General features: G+C 54.1%; 3 protein-coding genes across 3 annotated transcripts; 2 read left to right on the plus strand and 1 right to left on the minus strand.

The window, feature by feature from the left end:
• Positions 1 to 5074: 5074 nt before the first annotated feature.
• M406DRAFT_341474 (uncharacterized protein) lies at positions 5075 to 7476 on the plus strand (the record flags this gene model as incomplete). The annotated part of the gene is made up of 2 exons (XM_040921667.1): positions 5075 to 5830; positions 5947 to 7476. The coding sequence occupies 2 exons, from the start codon at positions 5075 to 5077 to the stop codon at positions 7474 to 7476; spliced, it is 2286 nt and encodes a 761-aa protein (XP_040773186.1).
• A 277-nt stretch (positions 7477 to 7753) lies between these two features.
• Positions 7754 to 8342, plus strand: M406DRAFT_103065 (uncharacterized protein; the record flags this gene model as incomplete). The annotated part of the gene is made up of 1 exon (XM_040915042.1): positions 7754 to 8342. A coding segment is annotated over one exon (284 nt), but the record flags the coding sequence as incomplete, so codon positions are not given.
• A 377-nt stretch (positions 8343 to 8719) lies between these two features.
• On the minus strand, positions 8720 to 11094 carry M406DRAFT_341475 (uncharacterized protein; the record flags this gene model as incomplete). The annotated part of the gene is made up of 5 exons (XM_040921668.1): positions 8720 to 9694; positions 9768 to 10070; positions 10170 to 10891; positions 10952 to 10956; positions 11075 to 11094. 5 exons carry the CDS (start codon positions 11092 to 11094, stop codon positions 8720 to 8722), a joined length of 2025 nt encoding a protein of 674 aa, XP_040773188.1.
• Positions 11095 to 13189: the final 2095 nt, after the last annotated feature.

Here is a 13189-nt window from a genome sequence, read left to right on the forward strand (position 1 = left end):
GGCACGGCTAGGGCGCACGAGAAGTCAACCCTCCTGACTTAGACAGGATGCCAGCCACTCCAAGCCTTGCCCAAGGGACGTGGGACGTCCAGTGTTGATGGCGGTCCTTGGCAGAAAGAGGAAGGCCAGTGCACATAGCCTGGGACCTGGCTGCACGCCCCGTTCTCCTCTGGCCATTCTCGGCTTCATCCTCTTTCCTGTCCTGCCAACAAGAGGTGAATATGTATTGCATTCAATCATTTGTTCATCTGCCTCTTTTTTCTAGGAGATATACAAGAAAACTGTGCGGGTCGTGTGTCTCGGAGGATTGACCAAGACATGCTCTATCTATGTCTCTCTACTGCATTGGCGGCAGCTCGGTGAGAGGGGTATAGAGAAAGAGAGAGCGCTGTCAAGGTCCTGCAGGCAGCGAGGCCTATAGGAAGATGGGATGGAGGGGTAAGAATGAGTATGATCCCTTTCGTAAGAGGACCCGCACACGATCAGAGACCATTACGAATTTTGGGTTGCCACCTTCATGCAGTCAGCCTTCAGGAGAGTTAGAGGCGCTGGGTGACTGAGCCTCCCCTTCCCCGTCCATTCCTCTCGAGGGATCTTGGCGAACTTTGCCAGGCGAGCCCTTTGGGCGATGCGAAGCACACGAGAGATCTGACTTGAACTGAACTGCACCCTTTTACCTGACGAGGCTGTGTGTGTGAGTGTGTGTGTGTGTGTGGCTTAATGATGACCGCCCAATATTGTTCAGCACTGCACGAGCCCGAATCATCTATTGACATGCTTACATACATACTTAGTACAGCAATTACATACCCCGGCCCAGCGTTCCCGCTTGGTGTGAACCGGCCTCGAGGAAGGGAGAGAAAAGAGAGGGAGAGAAGGAGGGGAAAACACAACCGCTATTGTCGTCGCCGGGCAGGGTGGCGCCGTCTAGCCTCGGCCGAATCGCACCTTTTCCGTCAAGCGCTGGTGTGCGTGCGTGGCCCACCTGGTTCAGTCATCATCATCATCATCATCCGAGGAGGACGACCGGACCTGAGATGGATGGGATGGAATGCGATGGATCATGCGATGGGCCAACCAGTGCGCAAGTCCGAGGCTGGCTGAGATCAGTACTCCCTCCAACCAATATTTTAGGGTGGACCAATTTGAAGAGCACGTTATGCAGAACAGGCAGACCAGACAGACAGCAATTCTCCACGCCGATATCCGGGCCTTGATGGAGCTCCGGAGCTCATGTCTCGGTCCCGTCGAAAAGGGCCCAGGCCAGAGCAAGGGGGATGTTCATTATGATGCGCAACATCACAGCAGAGAGAGAAAAAATTACTACATATATAGTACTACGGCCCCAGTTCCTGGGCAAGGGTCTTGGGATACGCTCGAGACCCGCCAATGCTTGTCTGGGTCTCTTGATTTTCTATTTTCTTCTTTTTCTATAAGCTCAACCTGCCGAGGTCGAATCGAAAAAGGGTCCTACTCTTTGAGGCGCTGCGAGGATGAACCCGGGTTGACTACCCAAGAGGCCTCTGGGTGGAAGGGTTGAATCTGTTTTTTTCCTTCGCTTTTCTTCTTCTTCCTCACAACGAGGCGTCGCACTTATCAGCCCGACAAGCTTAGCTGGTCTCATGAGTAAGCTGGCTTGGAACCGTCGCTCTTTCACCCTTTAAACCCCTCCCAACACGAGGAGGGTGAAACCTGTATCTAATCTGCATGATATCAACGTCGTAATGTTGAAGGTTTTTTCCACCAAAAAGCGTTTTGTGCTTTTCTTCTTCCCCCTTCCCCTCCAGTTTCTGCCAGCGCCCCCTCCCCCCTTGCCCTGAGGGCCTGGATGAAAGGATCGACAGGCCCGCGAGATCTCCACTTAGGGATCCAACGGGTCCCCTTTTGCTCCCCTGGTTCCAGCCTCAATCCCATGTCCTACCGGGCGGAGATTCTGTGGGGGAAAAAAGTCACAGGGAATTCCAAGTACGGAAGACCTTTAGCGAGATCGATGGATTCGAACGCTTACTACTGCTATGTATTATAGTACTACGGTACAATTTTTGAGGTGGTTAGGGGGGGGGGAGGGAGAAGGTAGAAGTGGGTTTTTAGAATGAAGAGTGTGCAGGCGAGTTGTCGTGCATCTCAGATTTGGTTATTTTTCCTTATTCATTCATTCATTTCTTCCAAGTTCCTCGGGTCGTCGTCAAGAAATCAAATTCTGGCCTGTTTCCTGGCCCAGCGTTTACGCAATCCTGCTGTGGCTGCTGCCCTTTTAGAGGAGCTACCTTTGGAGCTGCCCTTCTTGGGTACACGTGGGAAAGGGGGGGGGGGGAGCCCGAAGGGGAAGCGCCTTTTGAGAAACTTGTCCTCTTCTAGGTCCCTGGGGTAATTACTGTCAGAACCATCTCAACGGCTTGGATGAGATTTTTACCTTGAACGGTAGCCAAGACCCAGGCCGCGGCCGCCCTGTGCAACCCAGCTCTGTGCAGTGTGTTTGCAGACAGAGAGCAAACGTGTGTGTGGTGGAGTATGTGCTGCATTGCCAAAAGACGGGGCAGTGTAGAGCAAGTGGGCAGGATCAGGGCACGAGGATTATGGAATCTAAGTCTCCCTGGCCTCTTGTCTCCTTGTACTTTTTAGGTAGGGATTGACACGGCAGTCACCCAAAGATGTGTTTCTCTGGTTCCAGCGCTAGAACACTCTAGACATGGCAGAGGCCTAGGCCAGGCACCGGGCGAGTTATCAGACAGTTCACCCTGCAGAGACTGCGAAAGAAGGCGGAAAAGGAAAAAAGAAAAAGAGAAGGAAAAAAGAGAGAGAGAAAATAGAGGCTATAGTAGCAGAATGTAACCGAGAAAGCACACAGACACCAAACCCATGCACGCCCTTCAACTTCAGCCCTCCACATCCTTGATTCGATCTGGCTCGGGCTCCATACTCTATCACTCACCACAATGGTTACACTACATCGTAATTTGATACACAGGCTGGCAGGCAGTCTGTCTTTTTACTGAATTACCAAGCCAACTCGCACTCCATAGAGTGTAGGATCTTGTATGCGCACATTTACTTGAATCTTGCTCGTATCATATCGGTGAAAAAGGGGGAAAGGAAGGAAAAAAGAGAGGGAGGAAGAGAGAAATGGCGAGGCACACAGAAAACGGCGTTGCGTCCGTGTGCAGCTTGCATCCGGGCTATTGAATTATCTGCATCTGCAGGATAAGACCATCCATCCACCCATCCATCCACCCATTGTGTTCATCCGCCCAAGCAAACTATGGTACACGTCCCATGACACTGCAACTATACGGCGCGGACCAGCCCCCCCTCCATGTCCCTCTCTCCCTCTCTATGGCCTTGTTTCCCGTCAGGCGACCTCCTATCTCCCATACTACTATACTACTACTATTACTACTACTCTGCGGAGTGGATGAATTGATTTATTGCCTGATTGATTGATCACTTTACCCTTTACTTGCTGGTCTTTCTCTCCTGTCTCCCCTCATTCTCTGTCCCACCCCCTTCTTTCACCACCGCCTACTATTCTTTCCAATACCGGACCTGTCCCCTTCTGAGCTCTCCTCCACCTCATCCTCCGCCGTCATCAATTACCGTCGTTATATCATTCTTCTCGCTTCGCGCTCTTCAGTGCCGTCCACGGAAGCAAAGACCGGGCACTTCAATTTGGTTCCTCGTTCTCCCCTCTTAGCGGCCCCGGTCCAATACAAACTTTAATCTCCTCAGCCTCCCCTTAGCCTCCTCGCCGCCGCACTATCGGTTCTGAACCCACCTCTGGTCATCAAACCCTCACTCACACCCCCGTCGTCGTCCCTGTCACATTCTCTTATTCTCTGACTGCTCGAAGAAAAAAAAACTGCCAATTCAATTGTTGTTGTTGTTTTTTGGTTTCCTTTTTTTTTTTTCTTCCCCTCCTCCTTCGTCAGGAGAAAATCAGACAGAGTGAGAGAGCTGTGGATACCGAGAAGCCGTCCACGTGTGCTTAGGCAATCAGGAGGTCGGCTTCCCGTTGTCCATGTTGACGACGACAAACTTAATTCACCATCGACGAACTTTCTTCCATCTTCATCGGAGCTATAGTCAGACACAGAGAATGTCTCCCGTGGTCTTTTTGGACGCCAACGCTTGACCCGTTCCTCATACCACTCTCTCTACTCCTCAATCTCTCTCGGCCCCCAGCCCAGCCCAGCCCAGCCCGACGCAGTGCGATTCACATGCTCATGCGCCGTTGGTGCCGCAAGGGAGGACAAGCCCGGATCAGTACAGCGCACAGCTGAGCCTGGACACTCTCGATTTGTGCGACAAACCTTCCGACTTGTCACTGGTCTTGTCTTACTGCCACCATACCCAGGCCGACCATCGCTACTGCTGTTTCCTAACACTACTACTGCCACCACCACTTGCTCCTTCCTCCTAGTCATTGTCCTCCTCCTCCAACCTTTTCGTCCTCGACGGGACCCTGTACCGGCGGCTGGCTGCGTGGGCTCTTGTCTTTTTTTTCCCTCCTCCTCTTTCCCCGCCTCTTCTCGTTTCTTTGGCTTGAGCCCTGGGGCTGCTGCTGTGCTGCTGTGCCCACTCCAAGACACGACAACCAACCTACCAAGCCCGGCTACCACCTTATACGACCCCGACGATCACCGCCTGCCGATCACTTCTCAACCCCCCCCCCTTCCTCCCGAAAAAAAAGTACCAAGTCAAAGGGCCCAGCGCCTCTTTTCTTTTTTTGCCGATGGTCACAGACACAAGCTGGTCTAGGCTGCCATAGAAGCGAGTCATCCTTCCCTGCTGTGCAACCATGGCCATGGCCACGACCGGCGCCGTCCTGCGCCCCATGGACCCCGAGGAACGACTCGCGATTCACCTGTCTCCGGGGACCGCCCGAGAGCTGGCCGACAGGAGAGGGGCACGAACCACCCTCAGCCACTTTGACGACTCTGACGAGGGCGACGAGGATGAAGAAGATGACGACAGCTACAGCACCATTCTGTTCGACGACGAGCGGGAGCTGCAGACCCCGACCACCACCTCGGGGGCTGGTGGCCACTCGCACATCCCCCTGCACCCCATCTCGTCCATGCAGGAGGCCTTTGCCGAGTCTCTCGAAGAGGCCACCAGGGCAGGCTTGAGCCAGAAGCCAAAGCTGAGGGAGCAGGACGCCAAAGCAAGGCGGGAGAAGCTGCTCGACGAGGACAAGTCCAGAGGCCCCCCCAACCGGCTATGGCGGTTTCGGTCCGGGCAGAAATGTCACGAGCTGCGGAAGCTGATCGCCCAGATCTCGTTTGGCATTGAGCTGCTCATCAAGGGCATGGCCAACAACAACGCCCAGGTCCTTACCATCCTGCAGGGCCACATCGACGAGGTGGACGAGTTTCTCGAGACGGCCATGGAGGATGTCAGGATGGCGACCACGGACCTGAAAGACCGCCTGGACTTTCTAAAGGTGCCTATGACGAACATGGAAGTCTTTGAACAGATGCTGGAGAACAGGAAGTTCCGGCTGCAGATCGTTGAGGGCAACATCAAGATCGAACATATCCTTTCGCGCACCTCGACCGCCCACACCCAGACGATTCGCGACGTAGCCGAGGGCCTGCGGGCCGTCAAACAATTCTCCGAGTACCTGAGGGACAATGACAGGGGAACATGGCGGCAGAACCGGCCTGACGTGGTGGACGTCTTCGACGCGATGAAGGGCAACACAGAGGGCTGGATGAAGGAGTTTACCACTCTCGAGTCCAGCAGCACCATGCTCAGCGGGCTCCTCGTCCAGCTCAGTTCTGTGGTTGTCGATATAGACAAAAAGGCGGGCGAAGTGAGCCGTCGGACAAGGGTAAGTCATAAGTACAGTCCAGCCCAACCTGAAGTCTCGGGAAACGCCAGTCTTGTAAAATGGAGATTTGTCTTTGTCTGTCCATATTGACGTGCGAGGGGTGGGGGAAATCATAGTTCACGCTCGAACCGTACTCTGAACCAGATAGTCGTTCAGGACCTCGTTCCGAAGACAGCACCTCGCACGCCACGCCGCCGCCATCACCGCCCACATCGGTTTCATCCGCCACACCTCGCATCCGGACTCTGGACTTTGGCCATTCCTTGGGTTCGTTCCTCGCTGCGCCTGAAAGTCCCGGCCTCGACATCCCAGACATCCCTGTGAGAGCCAGACAACGCATTACAAAAGACTCGGATACCCTGCGGAACACCATGCTCCCCAACCACACATACACCCCTCCCGAGAGCTCGAAAAAGATACCCGAGGTCGTTGTTGATGACGGTTCTCAGACAGACGGGGAAGCCGAAGAATCTGGATCGGTCGCCGAGTCCCAGACAAGCGAGTCGACAGCATCGTCCAAGGAAGAAGAAGAGGATGACGACGACGATATCGTCAATGAGCAGAACGAGGACGAGAACGTTCTATTCCTCCTCCAGCCGAGAACATACACGCCTGTTCCTCCAGCACCAATACCATCCCCCAGGGCCTCCCCGAAAGTAGAGCAGCCTCCAAAGACATTAGCTGAGCCGCCGAGATTGAGGGTCGAACCACGCGGGGCGAACAGGGGCACGCCGGATGAGCTCAGCATTCACATCGAGGCCGAGGAGGACATGCCACAATCACCAGACGACGACGTGTGCGAGACCGTCCTGACCATCCCACACCAAGCTGAGAGGAGACGGACAGCCGTACCCACCAGCATGCGCGCACAGCCCAAGATCCTGCAGATACAACCCGTGCATAGACAGTCACGGTCGTCTGACAAGGAGGTGGTCCTCGGGCACAAGACGTCCCTGAGGGAACGGGTCTCCCTCAAGGGCGAGCTCCCCACGGCCATCCACGTCCCGCCGGTCCATGCGTACGAGATCCAGCGACCTCGGTATCCAACACCGCAGCAGTCACCACGGGCGGCCCAGCGCGCGCCGTCCTCCTCCCACGGCACCGAATCGGACCGCTCCCGGAATTACACCACCAGCAACAACCACACACACCATAGCCAACATCACCACCACCACAACACCAACAACATGGCCAAGCACCACACCACAAACCTCGAATTCTCCCGCCCGCAGTTTCCCAACCTCATCTCGTCCCCAGCCTCGGAGCGCCAGCACTTCCGCCCCGTTCAAGCCAGCCCGCACTCGCCACTGCAGCAGCGCCCACATACAGCAGGCACCGTGGTCGGTGGCAGCAGCAGCAATAACCACCGTCCTGGCCATCGCGGCGCCCCTTCGCAGATGGCTATGAGCATGCTGAGCAACGTGACGACGATGCAGGAGGGCGCGAGCACCAAGGCGGGAAGTACGCGCACTGTCAAGAAGAAGCGCAGCGCGTTCGGCTGGCTTAAGAAGGCCTTCTCGCTCGACGAGGAGGAGCGCGCTGCCTTTGAGGCCAGGCGGCGTGCGCAGCCAGCTAATTATTACCAGTATCAGATGCCCGGGCAAGGGCATAGCCCGAGGTATCTGGATGGCAAGCGAATTGCTTGACAGGAAATAATCAGATGGCAGGGGGGAGATGAAACGTCAAAAAAACGGATCTGGGGCAGCCGATGGACGGCCTTCCTGATGACCGTTGAACGTCACGCCTTTACACACACACACACACACACACACATGTCACCTCGCATATGCCTTGTCTGCTTACACCTGTCTCACGACGAAATACGACCTCTCAGCATATATATCACTATATATCAATTCTTTTTAAAGACGCAAATCGAGCAGACGGCCGGGTTGTTAGGCTGATTACCACCAAGCCAGCGTGGTGCGAACAACGTCGAGGTTTTTATCAGTCCCTTTTTGGAAGTTTGGAGGAAGACATTAAGTGCAGTATCATCCAGCGAGGCATCATATATTGTTACCTGCACTATATTATTTTTCAGGTCCCCCCCCCCCCCCATTTCTTGCTCAGGGAGAGACAAATGGATCTGTTGGCTTCTATTCTGTGGTTTGGGGGAAATTTGCTTTCTGATTCTTGTATTTTTGTTGGATCATTTATTTGTTGGTCATTTCAGCACAGAAAAACAGCGAAGGGCGTTTGGGAGTTAGCTGGCAAGTCAATCCCGCTTGGCAAGGTGGACGGACGAATTTCGAGAGACCTTGGTCTATTAGGCAGAAAGGGAGGGCCAAATGGCTAGATTTGTCCGATGAGTGGAAACCGAAGCTGGCTTAAGTCTAGTAGTGCATAACGTGTCATTCTACACGATCATGTCTTTTTATGTGTAGTGTAATTGGAGGTTGCCTACGGGGAAGATTGGAGGAAGTAGATAAAGGGAAGAGAGGGGCTGATGGAGAGAATACAGCTTTCACGTTTCCTCCCTCGGGGAAGAAAAGAAGCTTCTTTCGTTCTGGCGTACTGTGTTGTGTGTCTTGATGCTGCTTTTGTGTGCTAGTGACTATGTATACACCTCACGGGCAGTGCAATAACACATGGCTGGGCTCATCATGCTATATATATATATATATATATATTTGAACCGCTCGAAGCTGTGCACCAGCTGGCTTGGAGATGATGAGTGGAAGTTGTCTCCTTCAACCAACTTCTATTCTATCGCCTACAGTACAATTTTAGAAAGTCGCTAAAAGCCACTGGATGGGACACGGATCGTCTAGTCTAATACATTTTGAAGTCACCCTGTTGAGTGGAGATGTATGAGCGTGTCGCACACACACACACACACACCTACACACACACACAAGCATAAGCACAACCTCTCTTTTGCTTTTTTTTTCATCCTTCCACATCCTTCTTCTCCCTAGGCTGCAGATGATACACCTCCCACTCCTCCCTGCCCACCTTCCCAGGACACCTAGCAACAGGCTCGTCGCCCTGCTTACTCTTGGGGAAAGCAATGACATCCCGTACACTCCCCGTATAGCTCAGCGTAGCCACCAGCCTGTCCCAGCCGATGGCAAACCCGGCGTGCGGCGGACACCCGGCCCGCAGGGCCTCGAGCAGGTGGCTAAAGTGCTCGATCCCGGCGCCGTCCATCTGGAGCACCTCGCGGAACACGTACTCCTGCACGGCGGCGACGTGGATCCGCCTGCTGCCGCCGCCGAGCTCGACGCCGTTGACGACGAGGTCGTAGTGGTCGGCTCTGGCCCGCAGCGGGTTGGTGTGGAGGAGGTCGAAGTCTTCGGGGTGGAGGGGCGCGGTGAAGGGGTGATGGGTGGAGGAGAAGCCGGCGGCGCCGCCCTGGCCTGGGTCCGAGGTGGTCGCCGGGTCTGTGGGCGTGAAGAGGGGGAAGTCGGTGACCCAGAGGAATTGGAAGGTAGGGTCGAAGGGGAGGAGGTGTTTTTGGACGGCGAGCTGGTAGATGTGGTTGCGCAGCGTGCCGAGGGCGGTCGAGCCGCCGGAGAAGGGCTTGTTGGGCCGGGCTTGGATGACGAGGACGTCGCCTTCTTGGAGGGGCCCTCCGAGAGGGGGCGGGAGGTCTGACGCGAGGAGCTCTGCTGCTGCTTCGTGGCCGAGGGAGGAGAGTCCTGAGAGGGGCCTGCGCGAGTCGATGATGATGGGCACGGGTTGGCCGTCTGGGTTCTTGCCTAGGGGTTTGGGCAACTTGTCCCACACGGATGTGACGAAGTCGGGGATCGTCACGTCGGGAGTGTCTTGGAAGCGGAAGACGCAGGCTTCCACTATGGGGTCCTCTAGATCTGAGATCATGGAGACGAAGGCGGGCGAGAGGAGGTGATCGACTCGTTGAATCTGTGACTTATTAGTCTTTTTCTGTTCTTTGCGTCTGGTCTATATCAAGCTATGTTTAACAGAGTCGACCTACCTTGTTGGGTATCCTGAGATCCGGCTTGTCGGAGCCGTAAAGGGACATGGCCTCATGATATGTAATTCGAGGGAAGGGTTTTCCCCCTTCATACCCGTCCTCTGAGCTCAGGGACGGGAACTGGCCTATAATAATGTCTGAGGAGCTGTCAACAGCATCGGGCATCCTCGAGGTGACCCCCATCTGTCCGTTGACCTCAAATGTGCGCCAGTTGCGCCTTATGAATGCATATAAGCTTTTGACTAGGCTCTCTATGAGCTGCATCACATCTTTGCCAGTCGCAAATGACATTTCCAAATCCAACTGGCATTTTTTCGTTAGTTGCGGATTATATAAGGGGGTGGTAGTAACAGGGACAAAGGTGCTTCTGAGAGGAAGGAAGAAGAGCTGAGCTGAGCTGACCTGTGTGAACTCGGGTTGTCGATCGGCGCGAAGATCCTCGTCGCGAAAGCATCTTGCAAGCTGGAAATACCTGCGGACACCTGACGCCATAAGCATCTGCTTGTACTGTTGTGGGCTTTGTGGTAGCGCATATGCATAGCCCGGTCTTCGAGTAGGCACCAGGAATTCTCTGGCGCCCTCGGGGGTGGATTTGAAGAGGATCGGAGTCTCTACGTGGAGGAAGCCAGCTTGTCTGAGAAAGTCCTGGGCTTCCGACACCAATTGATCACGAAACTTGAGCCGATCCTGCAGGACCTTGTCGAATCTCAGCTGAAGATGTCGAGACTGTGGCGGGAAGAGAGCACCCTCGGATATGATGATGTTCTGAGGGAAGTGGTTGAGAAGGCGGGGTTGGCCTTGGAGAGTGAGCTCATATTTGTCGCGGCCTGCCGGGAAGTCTGGACTGAACATGCCCGAGGAAACTGTCCTGTACTTGTCTATCCTCCCGGTCAAAGCGACAGGACTCCAGGCAGAGAAGGACCTGAGGGTCTTGTGTGCCTCGTGCTCAGGAGATTCCTTCTCCTCCCATGCTGATTTGAACTGGAACGACGGGCCTGCATCCACGAGCAGATCCACAAAGGTCATCTTTTTAGAGAGATCCCTCCGTTTGGACAAGAAGCCATGAACAGTGATAAGCTGTCCTTCTTCGAAATCCTTGGCGGGTGACTGAGGCGGGAAGTCGACTGCGCAACAGGATCAATACATAGTCCAAATAGAAACACCTGAATGGCGTGTGTACGTACAGAAGCTTTTGAGTCCATTCACTTTTGCCGAGAGCTCGTTGCTAATAGTTTGGTTTGGTGAAAGCTGCCTTTGGTTTCCCGCATCGTCGTTGTGCAGGAATCGCCTCTGGCATAAAATGAGACCTGACGTTGGTCGAGTCCATGGTTGTTGAGTGACAAGACCAGCAAGAGCGGGCTCACCAGACCTGCCTCGTCTAGATGACACTGCATTCATGACATATTGCCTCTTCAGAGACCTGCCAGACAGCAGCAGGCCTCTATTCAAAGGCAATATCATGACAGAGAGTGTGGCATCGATCGCACTAGAGAGCGGCGATGGAGCAGCTCGAAACAAAATATGTCATGAGACTCTACACAACTGACGGGTGAGTTTGATAGAGAGAAAGGTACATCGCCCTTGTACCTTGAGGCTGCTGGGCGGCCGGGCCTAAGGTGGTGCCGATCCGCCTAAGCGAGAGATTTTGATTGGGCCTGTCACGCTTTGGAGTGGGTCCGCCGCGATCTGCAGGAACCATCAATATCTTTTCAGTGCGCGTTCGAGGGGCGCCTTTTCGAATTTTCTCTTTTTTTCCTCTCCATCCTTCCATTCAAAACAATGTATGTCACCACACTCTGCAAAACCCTATCCAACTTGAGATTACAGTTTCTCTAACAATGTCCAACAGATGATGAAAGCCAGCGTGTTCCTATGATTAATTCCCCTCCTCCGTCGTAGCCAGGCTCTCCCCTCGTGGGCTCAAGCGGCGTTGGTTATGACGAGGAGATCCGGAATTATGAAATAAGCGTTCGACACAACTCGACCTTGTTTACTATCGGACGCTGTACGGCATCTCTGACCCACTTTTGAAGTTCGGAAGGAATTCCCCCTCTGTTTTTTTCTTCTTTCTTTTTTCGTGTGTGCGTGTGCAGCCGTCTCCGTCATTCCGCCACAGCGCTTTTGGCAGTCCTGTGCGTGTGTTTGTTGCTTGGTATGGTTGCACTGGCTTGCTGGCTTGGTACCAGAAGCAGTTGTCAGTCCTTTGTGGTTTCACCAACAGCTGCAGCAGAACATAGGGCGAAACCTCGGTTCAGCAGGGCCCCTAATACGACCTCCTCCGTAGTTCTGAGAGTCGGTACTATTGTCTGTCTGTGTGGGGTTCCAGGTTCTCCAGGAGGAGGCATATGGCCTTGGTCTCTTGCTATGCAATTTTCCTGCCAAAGCAGATGGTTCATCATCTGGAATGGATTATCCCTCCCTCTTTGCGGTACAAGGGTACAGAAGAACTCCTGTTTCGTTTCAAGAAACATTGCCTAGGGAAGCTCTGCTTGATCCATTAGTTTGTAGCATAGTCACAATGACATGATGAATCACAAAAAGATGTTTCAAAAATACTTTGGTGACAAAAAGGTGACGAGAAAGTGCCCCCTTTGCAACTTTGCTTTGATCTGGCCTCTTGGGTGATGACAGTACTCTGAAGTTGTCGTGCAGTCCACTGTAGCAGTACCACAGTCCTCTCTATAGTGTAGTGCTTAGGCTGTATGTCTGCCGGGGGCTCCTTCTGTAACAGCGGTGCTTGCCTCACCTGAAGTCAAGCAAGTGGCCCCTCACCGGAGCGGGAGGAGCTAAGCTAGTGTGCTGCTCGGTGCTTACTTGCACCACAGAAGCTGGTTACCCAAGAGAGAGGATCTGAAGGCCCCCACCCCCCAAACCCCCAGCCCCCAGGCTCTACTCACCCTGCTGCAATCTCAAGCACCATCACACACCGTCTCGATCGTCGTCCTTCTTGCTACCCACCAAAGGATACCCGTGCAACAATAGGTCAACGCAGGTTTGTTTGCCTCGTCTGCCCGTCTGGTGCGCATACGAACGAGGCGTAGGACAAGCCTCAGATATCATTATCCCATTTGAGAAATTATTACCCATCTCCCGTTCAATTACCGCGCAGCGCCAGGGCCAACATTTGCCCTCAGCCACTTACCCAACGTCGATCCCTGGACACCCGAACCCCCCAGGAAGCCCGTTCGACTCGTCGTCATTGTGATGGCTGCCCGATGAACCTGCCGCTTGATTCCCCCTGCCCCTCGCCAGACAATTGATCAATTTGTCCTGGGACCACCCGTATCCTCTATTTGCGCCTGGTGATTTCCCCTCAGAACCCTACCGGACTTCCCGGGTCGACCGCCAGCCCGCCTCGTCATCGCCGACTGGGCGAGTCGCTGAAAAAGAGGTCCTTGCAGACCCGCAGCCAGGGCCGCGCA

The sequence above is a fragment of the Cryphonectria parasitica genome (genome assembly GCF_011745365.1).
Source record: "Cryphonectria parasitica EP155 unplaced genomic scaffold M406scaffold_7, whole genome shotgun sequence".
Taxonomy (NCBI): Eukaryota; Fungi; Ascomycota; class Sordariomycetes; order Diaporthales; family Cryphonectriaceae; genus Cryphonectria; species Cryphonectria parasitica.